The 18163-nt window shown below is 35.1% G+C and overlaps 1 protein-coding gene across 3 annotated transcripts in view; it reads left to right on the forward strand.

Moving 5' to 3' along the window:
* The window catches only part of VPS13C (vacuolar protein sorting 13 homolog C), a 180625-nt gene that overhangs the window by 126882 nt on the left and 35580 nt on the right, over nt 1-18163 (forward strand). For 2 of the 3 annotated variants that reach the window (XM_054565332.1, XM_054565331.1), the window contains exons 57-65: nt 255-376; nt 886-1180; nt 2766-3155; nt 4808-4912; nt 7916-8080; nt 9626-9754; nt 10028-10161; nt 11853-11979; nt 15647-15882. In XM_054565332.1, coding sequence (XP_054421307.1) covers nt 255-376; nt 886-1180; nt 2766-3155; nt 4808-4912; nt 7916-8080; nt 9626-9754; nt 10028-10161; nt 11853-11979; nt 15647-15882 — 1703 coding nt within the window. The remainder of the gene's footprint in view (nt 1-254; nt 377-885; nt 1181-2765; nt 3156-4807; nt 4913-7915; nt 8081-9625; nt 9755-10027; nt 10162-11852; nt 11980-15646; nt 15883-18163) is intronic. The other variant, XM_054565333.1, reaches the window with a different exon arrangement.

Raw genomic sequence — 18163 nt, forward strand, 5'->3', positions numbered from 1 at the left:
TAACAATAAAAACATCAGCATATAATAATATATAGAGCATGTGGCTATCCTAATAATTTTCAACTACCACTTAACCATCAAATTTCATATATATTTAGCACTAAATGTTCTAAAAATTTTCCTTTACCATCAAACATGTCTTTCAATATTGGGCTTGAAACTTTTTATACCTAAAAGTAATTGTGTTTAGTTCACAGTTTTCCTTTGAACTTCTACATCATTTTAAACAGTGTATTTTCTTTTTTGTCCAACAGATTAAAAACCATTTCTCTATTGCATTCATTGTTTATAAATCTGTTAAGAATGTTAAGCTATTGGAGCGCATTGGAATAGCAAGACCCGAAGAGGAGTTCCATGTTCCTTTAGATTCATATAGGTAAATACTTCCTTGCATATATTAAGCTTTAAAAAATTTATAATTTTTTTTGATTCTGTGAATTGGGGACTTAAACTTTAGAAAAGATAACTTTATATTTTTATTATCTAAAGATCTGTAAAAATCAGCTTTAAGACATATATAGAGTTATAGCGAAATACATTTATATTATCATTGAATTTACCAGATGAAAATTTCTTGTTGTATATATGATGTTTTAGACTTTTCTTGGACTTATTTTTAATTGTATTTGAAATGACTTTTTAAAAAATTGTCATTGTTTACAGAGTGGGGTTTTGTTTGTTTGTTTGTCTTAGAAAGTTCCTCCATCTGTTAGCATTGTGACTTGGCAAGTTTCTTAACCTATCTTAGCTTTGGTTTTCCCATCTGTAAAAATAGGGACAGTAGTCCTTACCTTGCAGAGTTATCAAGAAGATTTAATGAGATTCTTTTTCTTAAGTTCTCAATTAAAACTTTTTTTCCCTCCACCCTGTTTTCTTTTTCTGTAGATGTCAATTATTTATTCAGCCAGCTGGTATCTTAGAGAATCAGTACAGAGAATCTACTACTTATATTTCCTGGAAGGAAGAACTTCACAGGAGCAGGGAAGTCAGATGCATGCTGCAGTGTCCATCAGTAGATGTCAGCTTCTTACCTCTCATAGTCAATACAGTTGCTCTGCCTGATGAATTAAGCTACATATGTACACATGGGGAAGACTGGGATCCAGCTTACATTATTCATCTTTATCCTACCCTCACTTTACGGAATCTTCTCCCCTATTCCCTAAGATATTTACTTGAGGTATGTCTCTTTCATTTTGTTTGGTTTTTATTATTGCATGAACTGAATTCTGGTTTTTTAATAGTATTTTTAGTTGAGGTCAGTGTTTTACATAGCATAGTTATACTGATTTAATATTACTAACAGCAAAAGTTGGTATAGCATCTGTTCTGTGTCTGCCAGTATATTGGGTGTTACAGATGTAGTAATACATTTATCTTTTACAGTAACCTCCCAAATAGGCATTCTTATTAGACCCACTTTCAGATGAGGAAACTGAGTCACAGTGGGATTAAGAGACAGGCTCAAGATCCCACAGCTAATAAATTATTGATCTGGAATTTGAACATAGGCAGTTTGGCTCCTTTTTTCCTACTACCTAACTCTGCTGCATCTGGCATAAATTAAGAACCATAATAATTACTTTATTTTATTCTTTTATAACATTTGATTTTTAATTTATAGTTGATGTACAATATTAATATCAGATGTATAACATAGTGATTAGATATTTAATAACTTAAGTGATTATTCCAATAAGTCTAATTTCTATCTGACACTATACATAGTTATTATATTATTGACTGTAATTAAGTAAAAATAAAAAAGCCAGTGAGAAAATATTTCATGTTAGGTCTAAAGTTAATTTTATTGATGGATTGACTGACTTTTAGAGAAGGAGAGAGAGATTGATTTGTTGTTCCACTTAGTTATGTATTCATTGGCTGATTCTTATATGTTCCCTGACTGGGGTTCAAACCTGCAACATTGGTGTATTGGAACGATGCTCTAACCATCTGAGCTACTCAGCCAGGGCTCTATGCTTTATTTTAAAGTTAATATGATTATTTGTTCTAAGTTTCTATTCAACTAAAAATAATTACTGTCCTTCTTAAGAAACAATAGGGAGTATTTTCCTAGCAGTGAAGTGTGATACTTTTAAATTTCTCTGTGTCACACATTTTAACATACAAAAGCGAAAAGCGTTTGGAATCTAACTTACTTATTTTTCTTATCTGAACAATGAGCCAAACCTGATTTGTGGAGACTAAAATTAATTAAGTGAAATAAACAGTATTTATACTAGACAAGCTTTCAGTAAGAAAGTCTAATTTATTATATTAGTATTCATTAAAAAAAATAATCCTTCCTTACTTAGCTTGTCAGAATAGTTTGATATTGCTTTTCTTAGTCTGTTTATATGGGAACCATTAGGCAGTGTATGTGAATGGAGGATGAGGCTGAAGCCCAGGAAGTTAAATGGCTGCTTTAATGACACAAGTAGCCAGGGCTCCTAAATCTAGCCTTTGATTCTTGGCACAGGTCTGACTTTTTCTCAGAACTTATCATTATTGGCCTAGTAATGGCCAGAAGATAGTTTCTGCATGTGGCTGAGACTTAGTGTTTTCTTTTTAGTCCTCAGTTGATTATTGGACATTCATAATATGTAAATATGTTACTTTATTGAAGATTTGTCAGGTAATCTGAATCTGGTAGATTTTTTAGCATTTGTATAACATATGATGTTGCTATTGCAGAGGTTTTAAAAAATTGCCAAGCAAATTTATTCAGTGTGTGTGTGTGTGTGTGTTTTTTTTTTTTTAAGGGAACAGCAGAAGCTCATGAGCTAACAGAGGGCAGTGCTGCTGATGTTCTACATTCAAGAATCAGTGGAGAAATAATGGAATTAGTGCTGGTGAAATATCAGGGCAAAAACTGGAGAGGACATTTCCGTATATATGATACACTTCCCGAATTCTTTCTTGTGTCTTTTTCTTCTGACTCCACAGAAGCGATGACAGTCGACCTGTCAATACATGTCAGACGACTTGGCAGTCGAATGGTGCTATCTGTCTTTAGTCCCTACTGGCTAATTAATAAGACTTCTCGGGTTCTCCAGTATCGTTCAGAAGATACTCATGTGAAACATCCAGCTGATTTTAGGGATATTATTTTATTCTCTTTCAAGAAGAAGAACATTTTTAGTAAAAATAAGGTGTGTTTTTGTTGATACAACAAGTTAAAATAAATTCCTGATTTGGAAATGAGGGAGCCATTAGCTTTCCCTAAGATCATGCTTAACCCATTTGCTAAGTGCTATTGGTATGAATTAGAATTCAGGGAGACTTTATGTATACATAATCAAGTAGGATGTTAGGGACTAACAGCAGCAGTCTCCAAGGCAGAGTTACGCTTTTCTCCAGTGCCCCTTGAATCACTTCTGTTCTGGAAGTAGTGTTAAATAGAAAGTTTGATTTAATGTAGTTTATCAGTGATAAAATGGCATTTCAGAAAACCAACTGTTGAATTTGGCAAATATTACCTGAGCCCTTCTATATGTGAAGGACTAAGCCAGGCCTTTGAGAGAGTAACTAACACTTAAGCCTGTTACTTTATGCTCTGGTCCCTTCTTTCTTTTTCAGACTCATAACTTGGTATTGCTTACCACATACTTCATTACTACTTACCTCTAGACGTTTGTAGATGCACCCTCTGCCTAGAATGCCTCATCTCCTATGCTCTCCCTGTCTGCCTCATCTTTTCTGGTTATCTACTCTTTGTCCTATGGCATTCTGCTCAGGTCTGACATTTATGAAGGATTTTCTGACAGTTTAAAGTGAGCCTAGATGTCCCATTTATGTTCTCTTAGATCAGTGGTTCTCAAATTTCAGTGTGCGTTAGAATCTCCCATAGAAAGCTGTTAAAATAGATTGCTGGGTCATGTTCTCATAGTTTGATTTAGTAGATCTGAGTAGGGTCTCGTAATTGCATTTCTAATAAGATCCCAGGTGATGCTCATGTTGCTGGTCCAGGCACTACACTTTGAGAACCACTGTCTTAGAGTATTGATTAACCTAATACATGGCATTTTAATAACAGTTTATGTGTCTGTCATGAGCTGGTTGTTCTCAAGTTTTTAATAATAGAGTTGGGTGGACGAAGCTTACTACAGGAACACAGTTAGGTCTCATCTATAAAACTTTATCTAAATCCCTTAGCCAAAAGTAAACTTTTAACCGTCTCACCTTGATAGCATTTTGTTCCTTTTGTGTTTATGGTTCTTATCACACTCAGTTTTTTATTCTGCTTATTTAAATGCCTTTTTAGAAATTTGATTTATTCATTTGAGAGAGAGAGGGAAAGAAACATCGATTTGCTGTTCGCCTTATTTATGCTTTCATTGGTTGCGTCTTATATGTGCCCTGACGGGGAATTGGCCAACAGTCTAACCAACTGAGCTACCTCACCAGGGCTCACAATGCATTTTAGTTATCATTTGCAGAATAATGGTAAAGGCATAAGTTTGTGCTAAAACTTTATTTCTTAGCTCTGTATCATAAGTCTGATGCTGGAAAATATTTTACACTACAGTTCTTTTTTAAAACAGTAGAAGCTCTCATTGGTATAAATTTTTAAATTCGCTATACTTATTGCATAGGTGAATGAGAAGGTCAGAATATTGCTTTTACTGTATTGATCCCCGGAGTTTCTGTGGTTCTATTACCCATTTGCAGTATGGCTTTGATTATATTTTTCTGTGTCCCATGATGCTAAATAAATTTCTAGTGGTCTAGCAACTTTCCATCAAGTAAAATTAATAAAGTCTTTTAGATTTCTTAGTGTGATGGTATGTGTTCTCTGTTGTAGGTACAATTAAAAATTTCAACTAGTGCCTGGTCCAATGGTTTTTCATTGGATACAGTGGGAAGTTATGGGTGTGTCAAGTGTCCTGCCAACAACATGGAATACCTGGTAAGATTCTGTTTTATTTGTTTACCTTTGACTTTATTCATATTTTCTTCTGCAAACCAGCTGTATCCAAAGGGGTACAGAAATTTGAATTCAAAGTATTGTGTGAAGGACTGTTAACTACAAATTTCTGTGGCCACTAGTAGCATAGCAAAACCAGAATTTGTCAAAGATTAAGAAGACACTGAGTTGAATCTTATCCAAGTAAGCACTTTGGTAAATAGTCAACATATACTAGAATCCTTCTTCCATTCCACTCTCTGCCAAACACTTCTTAAATCTTAAATTTGACTGAAAATTTGAACAGTCTAATGCCAGTTGACTTGTTTTAGTTCCCCTTTGAAATTTTTACCTTGTTTTAACAACAGAGATAGTAAATGCCTCAAAACTTGAGCCTCTATACTGATAAAACAACTTCCGTTTGGAATGTTAAAAAGGATAGAATACATATAAACTAAATCTCTCATTAGAAATCATCATTAATTAAATTGCCAGTTGATATTTCTTGAGCTGATTTTTCGATGGAGGCAAATTAAGAAACCAGAATTTTTCTTATTAGTGAGAAGATAATCATTAATGGAATATGCCTTATAATAGCCAATTTATAGTAATTACTTTAAGAAAACACTTTAAAGTATTTTAAAAGTATATTTTAATGATTATGCTATTACAGTTGTCCCAGTTTTTCCCCTTTGTCCTCCCCTGCCCAGTACCTTCCTTCCTTCCAGCAACCCCTGCCTTTTAGTTCATGTCCATGGGTTGTCCATATAAGTTCTTTGGCTTCTCTGTTTCCTATATTGTTCTTAACCTCTCCCTGTCTACTTTGTACCTACCAATTATGCTCTTTTAAAAAAAATTATTTATTTTTAGAGAGAGGGAAAGGGAGGGAGAAAAAAAAGTAGAGAAACATCGTATGCGAGAGAAATATTGATCAACTTCCTCTGACAGGTCCCCAACTGGGGACCTGGCCTACAACCCAGGCATGTGCCCTGACTGGGAATCAAACTGGCAACCTTTATGTCCATAGGCCAGCGCTCAACACTGAGCCACACCAGCCAGGCCCTCAATTGTGCTTCTTAATCTCTGTGCCTTTTCCCCCATTCTCCTCCTTTCCCCTCCCTGCTGATAACCTTCCATGTGATCTCCATTTCTATGACTCTGTTTCTGTTCTCATTGTTTGCTTAGTTTGTTTTGTTGTGTTTTTTTTTTTTAGATTCAGTTGTTGATAGTTGTGAGTTTGTTATCACTTTACTGTTCATAGTTTTTTGATCATCTTCTTTTTCTTAGATAAGTCCCTTTAACATTTCATATAATAAGGGCTTGGTGACGATGAACTTTTTTAACTTTACTTTGTCTGGGAGGCACTTTATCTGCCCCACAATTCTATAAATAATAACTTTGTCGGATAGAGTAACCTTGGTTGTAGGTCCCTGCTTTTCATCACTTTGAATACTTCTTGCCAGTCCCTTCTTGCCTGCAAAGTTTCTTTTGAGAAATCAGCTGATGGTCTTATGGGAACCTCTTTGTAGATAACTCTCTTCTTTTCTCTTGCTGCTTTTAAGATTCTCTTTTTATCTTTAACCTTTGGCATCTTAATTATGATGTGTCTTGATGTTGCTGTCTTTGGGTCCAACTTGTTTGGAACTCTCTGTGCTTCCTGGACTTACATGTTTATTTCCTTCACCAAATTAGGGAAGTTTTCCTTCATTATTTTTTCAAATACGTTTTCAATTTCTTACTCTTCTTCTTCTGGCATCCTTGTGATCTGGACTTTGGCACATTTGGAGATGTCCCAGAGTCGTCTTATTCCCACCTCATTTTTTTTGAATTCTTGTGTCTTCATTCTGTACTGGTTGACTTATTTATTTCTTCCTTATCTTTCAAATCATTGATTTGAACTCCTCTTCCTTCCATTCACTGCTGGTTCCCTGTAGACTTTTCTTTATTTCACTTAGTGTTACTTTCATTTCTTACGTGTTTGCAGTACTCAGTGAGATCTCTAAGCATACTTATCACCAGTGTTTTGAACTCTGCATCTGATAGGTTGGCTGTCTCTGTTTTGCTTAGTTCTTTGTCTGGAGTTTTGATCTGTTCTTTCATTTGTACCATATTTTTTTTGTCTCCTCAATTTTGCAAGCCCCGTGTTTGTTTCTGTGTGTTAGATGGAGCAGTTTTGACTCTGTGTAGGCGTACCCGTTACATTGTAAGGGGCAGAGCCTTAGGTAATCGTCAGGGTAGGGCAACCTGCTTTACCCCTTTGTGGCACTGTATGTGGGGGAGGGGTCAGAGAGGGAACGGTGCTTCTCCCTTGGCTCTCTCCCCATTTCCAGTCACTTTCTCCACTTCCCGTCTGCAACTGGCACACTTCTAACTGCTGCCCTAGTGTTGAATCCCTAGAGTGGGTTGGTTTGCATACATTCTAGGGCCCTGTGGGTCCTTTATACACTCTCCTGACAGACGGCAGTTTATTCCACTGCCCCAGCCCCCACTGGTTTTTACAGAAAAAAGTTAATGAGGTTTTATTTCCCTGGCGGTGGAACTCTAGGCTGTGCAGTCTGGCCTGGGGCTGGGATGGTTCACTCCCCAGTTGTCCCTCCCAGTTTTTATCCGCTACACGTGAATGTGGGACTGCCCGTTCTTCCGGCTCCCTCTGCCTCTCCACCACTGCACCCCATCATCTCCACCCTGGCTCCCCCTCTTTGCCCTTCCTACCCATCTGGGTGAATATATCTTCTTTAAAACCTTGGTTGTTGGACTTTCACACAGTTCGATTTCCTGGCAGTTCTGGTTGTATTTTGTTTTAAGGTTAGTTGTGAACCTCCTTATGGTTGTACAAGGAGGTGAAGCATGTCTACCTACGCCTCCATCTTGGCCAGAAGTCTATTTTAAAATATTTTAAGAAGTCTTTGTTGAATGGTGTGTGTGTGTTCAAAGATGGTGTGTATGTGTCCAAGATGCTGTATGAAGTATTGGGAAATAATAAGCTTGTTTGTTTCCTTTTAACAGGTTGGTGTTAGCATCAAAATGAGCAGTTTTAATCTTACACGAATAGTTACTTTGACACCCTTTTGTACCATTGCAAATAAGTCATCATTAGAACTAGAAGTTGGTGAAATTGCATCTGATGGCTCAATGCCAACTAATAAGTGGAACTATATTGCTTCTTCAGAGGTAAAATTTTTCTTTAATATAACTGGCTCCTAAAATGTACAAACACATATAGACATATAAACAAGAATTGTATATACCTCTTTGTCATACTCACTTTGCTGTCATGTTAATGTTAAAATACATCAAGCAACTTTGACTTTTCTTACACATTGTAAGCCTTTGTTAAAAAAAAGAAAATTGCTGATCATATTTACCACTAGCCAAGTCTGTATGGTAACACTAATTCTCTACTTCCCATAGGTACAGAACGTGTATGTAAACATAATGTACTATGTATTGTCTTAATAGTCAAGATAATGTATTCTGTATTCAAGAAGCTTATCATCTTGTTGGAGGGCTTAAAACTCATAAATTAACAATTGGGAAATACAGGTAGTATATGCCAAGTTATAGGTGGTTAAAAATTTCTGAATAGATTAGCTGGAAATCTCCTTGAAAATTTCCTAAAATTCAGCCCCTTACTTTACAGCGAAGGAAATTTAACCTCCTAGTGTTCTAAGGTTAAAGAGATTGTTGGATGTTGAGATCATTGTGGTCTATATCAAAGGGGAAAGTTTCATACATGAGATGGGATTTGAGCTAAACTTTGCAGGTGGAGTAAGATTTGTGGTGGTGAAGAGAATGAGAGAGGGAGGGATAGAGGACAGGTTCAAAGACAAGCATTAGTGCTTCTATTTGCTCGTTTTTCAACCAAACCAGCTGACCTTCAGGATAGAGCCTTTCTTCTATTCATCTCAAAAATAAATTTTTAAAACATTTAGCAAAAAGCTCAAGAGGAAGGATTCCAATCATAACAAAGAAATTTAGAGTTCTAAGAGTCATGCACTTTCCAAGGCACTTAGAATGATTTCCACAAACTTGGCAACGCCTCCATCTTGACCAGAAGACTAGTTTATTAAATAAATGAGACAAGTAAATGCTCATTATCTTTTTATCTTTTATACAAGTTTAATAACAGTAGTACTTTTATTTAGAAACAGAAGTTACCCAGTATCCTGTAACAGAGAGACGTTTTGTATTAGCTAAAACATCAGTTTTACTGATAAGAAAAGTGAGGCTCAAAAAGATACTTGATTTGATTAAAATCAAACAGCTGGAAGGATAGTGTTTCATATTCCAGCAAGCTCTGTGGTATTCTCTCCTTTGCCTTTTGTTATCTTTCTAATTTATTTTGGATGAGATACTCTGAAAGAATTCACGGTTCATATATAGTCATTAAGGAATTAAAGATATACACAAAGTGTGTCATTAAAATTAAAGTTTTTAAATATTTGAGATATTTGAGGCATTCTTAATCAGTAAGCTCTTTGGTTCCTCAATTGTAATTATTTCACAATGACATATGGACTAATACATATTCTGATGGAGTTTCTTTGATTTCATAAATAGTCATTAATTATCAATCATCTTTATGAGATGTGGAAGGAATATTTTAAGAAACTTAGTAATAAAATGGGGTCATATTTAGAAGTGAAAACTTAATTAGCCACTGTTTTATTTATACCACAGAATTGTTTTAAGACTGATATTCTTTTGCATTTTCAGTGTCTTCCATTTTGGCCTGAGAATTTGTCAGGCAAACTTTGTGTGAGAGTAGTGGGCTGTGAAGGATCCTCCAAACCATTCTTTTATAACAAACAGGATAATGGCACTTTATTGAGCTTAGAAGATCTGGTAAGTTTTCATGCTTTAAAATATTTTTGATTTTTAAAATTTGCATTAAAATATTTTATTAAAACATGACATAAAATCTACTTGTAATTATTTGAAGGTACTGCTGTATTAGTGTGTAATATACCTACTTAAATTTGTAAGAAATCAGAGCCAGTCTCTTTTCAGTAAGAATTTAAGAAAACAATCTTTTTGTGTATACATAGCTGTTTGAAATTCCAAATATAAGTACAAGTTAAAGCAATACCACAAATGTACTTTTTTTTCCTATAATAGAATGGGGCTATCTTGGTGGATGTAAACACTGCTGAACATTCAATTGTCATAACCTTCTCTGATTACCATGAGGGATCTGCACCTGCCCTAATAATAAACCACACACTATGGAACACCCTCGCATATAAACAGAGGTATGGTGTAAAAAGAGTTCATGGAAAATCTGGTTTACTTTTGCTAGTCCAGAATTCCTTACATTTGAGACTAAATGTGTTTCGCATTTTGAATGTTTTCAGAGTTTGGAAAGGTAACATGGAATGCATGCTGTTTATTACTAATACTCTAAGCAGGTTTTGAGGTAGGTCTCTATAATCAAACACATTAATATTTCTGCAGCGGAACTTATGAATGTTTATACCAATTGGGATAAATGAAAACAATTAATAGCCTCACCTCATTTCTGGTCAGATTTTGCTGCCAAATGACTGTTGACACAAAACTTCCAGAAAAAGCTTTGAACTATTGGAGTTTTTTAAATTTTAGAATTGCATGTAAGGAATTGTGAACCTGTTTAAACATTATTTTTCTTTTGTAATCTGTTAATGCTTAGTGAACCTCTTCCTATAAATTTATATCTAAGTTTTTTTGTGTTTTGGTAGGGGTACTAAAAAATTAAGTGGGAGGACACTGAGTAGATAGTACAGACTGATAGGAATTCTGTTGGTCTTACCTGTGCTGTCATTGGCTTGGATGGTACCATTATGTAATGGTAGTTTTAAACCCTTACAGTTTAATACTCTTATAAATATTTTATATTTGCAAAGAGTTATTGTAAATCTGCATTGTTTTATTATAAAACAATTTTATATATATAGTTATATTTAAATATAAAATAATGCCTTTTAGATTTGTCTTTTTCTTTTTAGTTCTTGCCCGAAGATATGTTTATTGATTTTAGAGAAAGAGGGAAGGGAGAGCAAGAGAGAGAGAGAAGGAGAGAGAGACAGAGAGAGAAAGAGACAGAGAGAGAGAAACAGAGAGAAACATCAGTTGGTTGCCTCCTGTACACACCCCAGCCAGGGATAGAAACTGCCACCAAATATATATGCCCTGACCGGGAATGGAACCTGCAGCCTTTTGGGGTAGGGAACAATGCTCCAACCAACTGAGCCACCCAGCCAGGGCCAGATTTGAGTATTCTTAACTCTCATGGCTTGGCTTGACTCCACTGAAATATTTAAAAGGACAGACTGAGATTGAAACCTAAGTGGGTTACTTTCTTTTTTTTTAAGTTCTCTGGAAAGATGTTTACATTATGTGGACCAATACTTCTTAAACTTTAATGGCCCATTTCAGAATCTCCTGGAAGTCTTCTTAAAGTGCAGATTTTGATTTAGTAGGTTTCAGATATGGTCCAGGATTTTGCATATCCAGCACGCCCCCAGGCAATGGCCGATGCCTCTGGTCCACAGACCACACTTAGAGTGGCAGTAGTAAGGGCCCAATTATTTTTTTTCTGCAACTCATATTTTTTATGAATTATATTTGACTAAAAAGCTTAAATTTAAGCACTGCTGCTATTCCTAGCTTTTTGTACAGGTATGCTCTCTCATGCCCGTCTGTTTACCTTAATTAATTCCATTGGTGTCATCTTACCTGCATTGACTGAGCATACTGCCACCTCAGAAAGGGCAATATTCTGTTACTCCAAGCCTCAAAGCCGTTAGTATACTGGGCCTTTTGGGGTACTTATTTTTAAGCAGAATTGTGTTTTATTAACAAAGGCAGTTTTATAAGATTTTTGTACCAATCCCTACCTCAATAAAACACAGGTCTGGGTTCCTCAAGGCCAAGATATTTCAATCATCCATTGGTTGTGTTTCAGTGGGACACAGGAAGAAGTGGAATTGCTGCCAAGACAAGCTCGACTTTTTGCCTGGGCAGATCCTACTGGTACCAGAAAACTTACATGGAGATATGAAACAAATATTGGGCAACAAGATCTCTTAAAGGTATCATATTATGTGAATGATGACAAAGGAAGTAAACAAGCTAGCTTCACACAGTTATCTTTAGTTTTTGAACTAAAAATGAATGGGAAATATTTCAGAATAAGTTACTTTTGGACTTTAGACTGCAAATCGTTCACACCAATATTTTATCATAGATATGTCAAAATAATTTATTTACTATTTAAAAAATAGGCCTGCTTCATCTTGCCCAAGTGGAGATCAACAACGTGCTTGTTTTGTTTTGTTTTTTAATTGTTTTTGAAAGGAAGGAATTTTAAGGCTAAATGAAAAACAATTTTATTTAGAACATGCGCATACCACTGAGGGCTGTGAGGTTGTAGGCTCGCTTTCCCAGTCAAGGCCATCTTTTGTTAATTAAAGAGTCTTAGAGTATACAAATTCTCCCATATAAATTTAATGAGATATGTATTGAAACAATATTTTGGCAGGTTAATTAATTATTTTGTTATTTCTTAGACTCTTACTCTTAGACTTTGAGAACGGCCTAAGAATTTATCTACCAACCTTTCTCTAATACAGGAATTGTCTTGCATAATGATAAATCATCTAGTTTCTTTAGGAATCTATTCCATCATGAAAAGTTCATACAGTATCATATTCCATTGTCTGATAATGCCAGTCGTTAAAAAAAGCTTTCTTGACTTTTGCTTTAAAATTGCAATTGGCCAGCGGTCACTGAATTATCCTCTCCTATATTCCCTCTGAAATATCCATAAAAATGAGGCTGATAGGTTCTCTGTTAGAAGACCCTTGGAGAGATTTTCAGCATGACAGTTTGATGACAATCTCTTGGCTTGCTTGTGGTTTGCTTTTTACAACAGAGAAACTCTCAAGGTTTTAAGGGGTAGGGAGAGGCTTAAATTCTCTGATACTCTTAGCTGCATGGTTCAGAGACATAGGACCTCTCTCAGGGGCTTCTGTACTATGCAGTATTATTTCTCCTCTCCACATTTAATGCTACTCAGCAACCACAAATCCAAGAAAATAGTATACAGATGCTGGGGAGACAGTGGGAAAAACATTCTGGGGAAAGATAGCACAGTCTGTATATTGAGTCAGATTCATAAGGAATACTGGTATAGTGTGCGCAGGGGGTTGCCGTTTTTACTGTTTCTCATCTATTACGGAACCAGGCAGTAGGAAAAGTAGCTAATTGCACCTCCATTGGGAGATAATCTGCCAGATTATGAAAACTGAGCTAGAAGCAAGGCAGTTGCCCATCTTTTTTTGTCCGTTTAATTGATCTGAAAAGGGAATTATGCTCAGGCCCTCATGGATAGGAAAGGGAATTCAAAGAAAATCCATATATTATTGGCAAACGCTAGGTCTGAACAGGTCTTTTCTCTTTAAGTAAAAATTAACATGGGATTTATGACAAAAATACATCAAGAGAAAAATGTAACATTATCCTGTAGATTCAGAGGGTGATAATACCTCTGGAAAATTTTTTACTACACAAGGACCAGAATGAAAATTTCAAAATGTATGCCTGGCATCCTCAACTGAATTATAAAGAAAAGACAACTATGAAGTAGGGGAAAGCATGGTGAAATAAGACAAAGCAAGCAAAATAAAGTGAAGTAGGAGTGGAGAAAGAGAATATATTCTATACATTATATATACATATATATGTGATATGTAATATGTATCATTTAATCCTAAGTTTTAATTTGAGAAATATAGATAAAAGATTATGGTTTTGTAAAACAAACAAACAAACAAACCCTATTAATTAATAGAACTAAAATCAGTGATAAATGAATTTTAAAACAATTGAGAAAATAAAAATAAAGAAAATTTTGCCATTAAAGTAAAAGAAGAAAGCCTGAGGGAGCATATAAGTAGCAAATACTGCTTATTAATTTCATATCATGTGTTAATGCATTTCATATATTATCTCTAATTCCTTTTTTTATTAAGGTTATTGAGGTGACACTGGTTAACAAAATTACACAGGTTTCTCAGGTGCACAGTTCTACGACACATCATCTGTTTACTGTATTGTGAGTTCCCTATCCCAGGTTAAGTCTCCCTGATTGGAACTCAGAACTGCTGGTTTCAAAACCAGATCTGCCTGACTTGACAGTCATGGACATTTCACATTAACCTGTGCTTCCATCAGTTATGTCAATAAGTGAAAGTGGTTTAAATTCTTTTAGTAAATGACAAAAATACACTCCGATTAAATTAAAAAATAGTATCTAAGTGTAAGCTACTTGCAAGAGATCTATCTTAACCAAACTAACACAGAAAATTATAAGCATAAAGATGTAGTAAAGATTTAACAGGTAAACATGTAAAAAGAAAGCAAAGTTGTTGATTTTAATTTCTGAACAACTCTAATTCAAAGAAAATACTGTTAAGTAGAATATGATAATATCACAAAGAAGGCATGATGGCTCTAACCTTCATGCAATGAGTAACATTGCATCAATATATGAAGGTTAAAATGCTGGAAGTCGACTGAAACACAGTTACCTGAGGATATTTTAACAAACCTCATTTAATTTTTAACAGGTCAAATAGGTGAAAAACAAATAGATTAGAGAATATTTAAATAACTAAGATCAAACCAACATGCATATCAAATTCTGTAGTTTACAAAGAGAGAATGGACCTTCTTAATAGGTATTTCTGAAAGACTTCACAATTTGATTGCATATTAGAGTTTAAAAAAATTTGATAGGCTACTTTGACATATGTTAAAAGCAATAGATAGCCCTGGCTGGTGTGGTTGAGTGGGTTGAGCACTGGCTTGCGAGCCAAGAGGTCACCTGGTCGATTCCTGGTCAGGGCATATGCCTGGGTTGCGAGCCAGGTCCCCAGTTGAGGGCGCATGAGAGCCAACTGATTGATGTTTCCCTCACACATTGATGTTTCTCTTCCTCCCTTCCCCTCTCTCAAAAAAAAAATGAATAAATCTTTAAAAAAAAAATAAAAGCAATAGATACATTTTAACGATAGTAAAACTCACCTATTTGTATATTCTTGGTAACTTCCTTTATTTGTGTTTTGGGTTTGGGTTTGGGTTTTTTTTTTTTTTTTTCCAAGAAAGCATGAGATAAAAAGCACATAGTACTGCCTGTTGAAGTGAACTATGGTTATATTTATGTCATGCCCAGAATGAAGAGGAATCATTATTTTAATTTCTGAAAACACCAAATAAATCAAGGCTCATATTTTTCAGAACTATGAGAACTTCAGCCAAAAAGGCAAACAGTGGCATTTATATAAACGTTTACAGTGTTATAAAATATTAAAACAAAAATGTTAAGACAAAAGTTAGTTTTACCTGAGGTCTAATAAGCTTCTGAACTGTTCTGGTATTCCTCTTGGAGACCAGTAAGCATCTTGTGGCACTGCTGCCACTGAAGGCTGTTCTTGTTCCTGCCAAGTGCTTTTTGAGCACCAAGTAGGTAACTCAAACTAAGGTATAAGAAAAATTAAGCACTATCAATATTTATTAGTGTTTAAAAAATTGGTGAATGTTTTGAAATGGATTAGAACTTTAATTTGTCATTTTGATGGTTAGAGTTTTCCAATTTATAATCCTGCTTTTAAAACTTTTCTAAGCTTTTTCAGTTACTGTAGTTCATCTTTATGTAACAAAAACTGTGGGTTTAATATAAAATCTCTCTTTTCCCAGGATGAATGTGGACAGTTTCCATATGATGCAAACAGCCAGATACACTGGGTGTCATTCCTAGATGGGCGCCAGAGAGTTTTGCTTTTCACTGATGATGTGGCCTTGGTTTCCAAAGCACTGCAGGCAGAAGAAATGGAGCAGGCTGATCATGAAATAACCTTTTCTCTTCACAGTCTTGGGCTTTCACTGGTTAACAATGAAAAGAAGCAAGAAGTTTCATATATTGGGATAACCAGGTAGGGAACAAGGAAGATAAGGCATCAGAAATCTTTAAATGACATTGAGTTCATAATATCAAATGTGATGAGGGTAAACATTTACCTATTTGGAATTTGATATACTGTATATTTTTTCAGGAAAACATAACAGTTTTCACTCCTGGTTGGTTGAAAAACACGTAAGATGGAAAGATGACTCAGACAATGTCTTTGACTTTACAATACTCATCCTTAAGTGGGAAGAAAAAGATTTGCTTCTTTCTTTGTTGTTTGTATGTATTTTTCTAAATGAATTATAAAAACACAGAGAAATGCTACAAAGAAGTATGCACACATATAATGGAAATACAAAGATAGAAGCAACTGATTTGTCTTGTGCAGTAGAAGCTGGAGAAACTGGCATGGGTCTGGGGAAGCCAACAACAGTGCATTAGATAAATTGGAAAAAAGATTCATAGAGGAGGCAGTATTTGACATGGGTACATAATTGTTAATGGGTGGTTATTTAGAACTTTTTGATAGTGATGGCACCACTTATTTTCTCTTGTTCTGCTTATACCTGTATAAGAAAAGTACTTGAATTTATTTATTTTGATTTTTCTAATCATTAACCTTGGTAAAAGTCAGGGTTTTGGGAGGCTGATGGATGGAGTGGTTAACATGACCAGGTATATAACAAACATAGACTCTATTGATATTTATGTGTTTAGTGAAGTAAAAAATTGAGTAAAGGGATCATATATATAATGCACTTTGTACAGCACATGACAGATTAAGCTTTCTATAAATGCTGTTACAATACCATTAATATAGTATTAATATATTTTATATATATGAGTAATCTCTTGGTTATACATTTTAGTACTGTATAGTGTTTTTACACTAAATATGAAAGTCACTTTTAAATTATATAAATCCAATTTTCTCTCTTGTTCTTCGATATAACGTATGTTTACTTTAACATTATGTATGCTTTGTAGTATTTTGTCAGATTGATCTTAATTTATAAGGGCATTTTAAAACATCTAAAGGAACTTGACTACCATATTTTCTGATACACTATGCATTCAGTACACATTGAGTAAGGATATGTAATGAGGACAAGTAAGTCAGTGACATAGTATTTTAAAATACATTTAGCTTTTTTGAGCAGTTTTAGGTTTACAGAAAAACTGAGTCTGCAGTTCCCATATACTTCCCATGTTTTCCCTATTAACATCTTGAAATAGTGAGTACAATTTTTTTTACTGTTGATGAACTAATAATGATACATTATTACCTAACGTCCTTTATTTATGCTGTTTATGTAAGAGATGCACTTTGTATTGTAAATTGTATGGGTTTTGACAAATGTGTGACATATATCCACCATGGCAGTGTCATACAGAATAGTTTCACTACCCTAAAAATCACCTATGCTCCACCTGTTTGTCCCTCACTCTCTTCCCTGAACCTCTCATTTTTTTTACTGTCTCCAAAGTTTTGCCTTTTCCAGAATGTCATATTACTGGGATCATACAGTTTGTAGCTTTTTCAAATAGTCGTCTAACACCTAAAATGTCCTTTTAGTGTTCCTCATTTTTTTAAAACTCCAAGTTAATTTTATTTTCCTTTTTTTTTTTTTTTTGTATTCCATTACGATTTATCCCCTCTACACTCTCCTACTCCCCCAATCCCCACACTATTGTCCATGTCCATGAGTGGTTTTTCCTTTTTGCTGGATCCCTCCACCCTCTAACCGCCACCCCCAACACCTCCCCCTAGAGCTGTCAGCCTGCTCTCTATCTATGATTTGTCTCTATTTTGCTTCTTAGTTCAGTTTGTTCATTAGATTCCACATACAAATGAAACTATGGCATTTGTCTTTCTCTGACTGGCTTATTTCACTGAGCATAATGTTCTCCAGGTCCATCCATGCTGTCACAAAAGGTAAAATTTTCTTTTTCTTTTTAATGGCCAAATAGTATTCCATTGTGTAAGTGGCCCATAGTTGTTTTATCCACTCATCTGCTGATGGACACTTGAGCTGCTTCCATATCTTGGGGATTGTAAATAATGCTGCAGTGAACATAGGGGTGCTTATGTTCTTTCAAATTAGTGTTTTGGGTTTCTTGGGATCAAATCCCAAAAGTGGAAATGCTGGCTCATAAATCAGTTCCATTTTTAATTTTTTGAGGTATCTCCATACTGCTTTCCACAGTGGCTGCACCAGACCGCATTCCCCCCAACAGTGAAAAAGGGTTCCCCTTTCTCCACATCCTCTCCAGCACATGTTTGTTGATTTATTGATGATAGTCAT

The sequence above is a fragment of the Pteronotus mesoamericanus genome, unplaced genomic scaffold (assembly GCF_021234165.1).
Source record: "Pteronotus mesoamericanus isolate MK-2021 breed Mesoamerican mustached bat unplaced genomic scaffold, CSHL_Meso_final contig_164, whole genome shotgun sequence".
Lineage (NCBI taxonomy): Eukaryota > Metazoa > Chordata > Mammalia > Chiroptera > Mormoopidae > Pteronotus > Pteronotus mesoamericanus.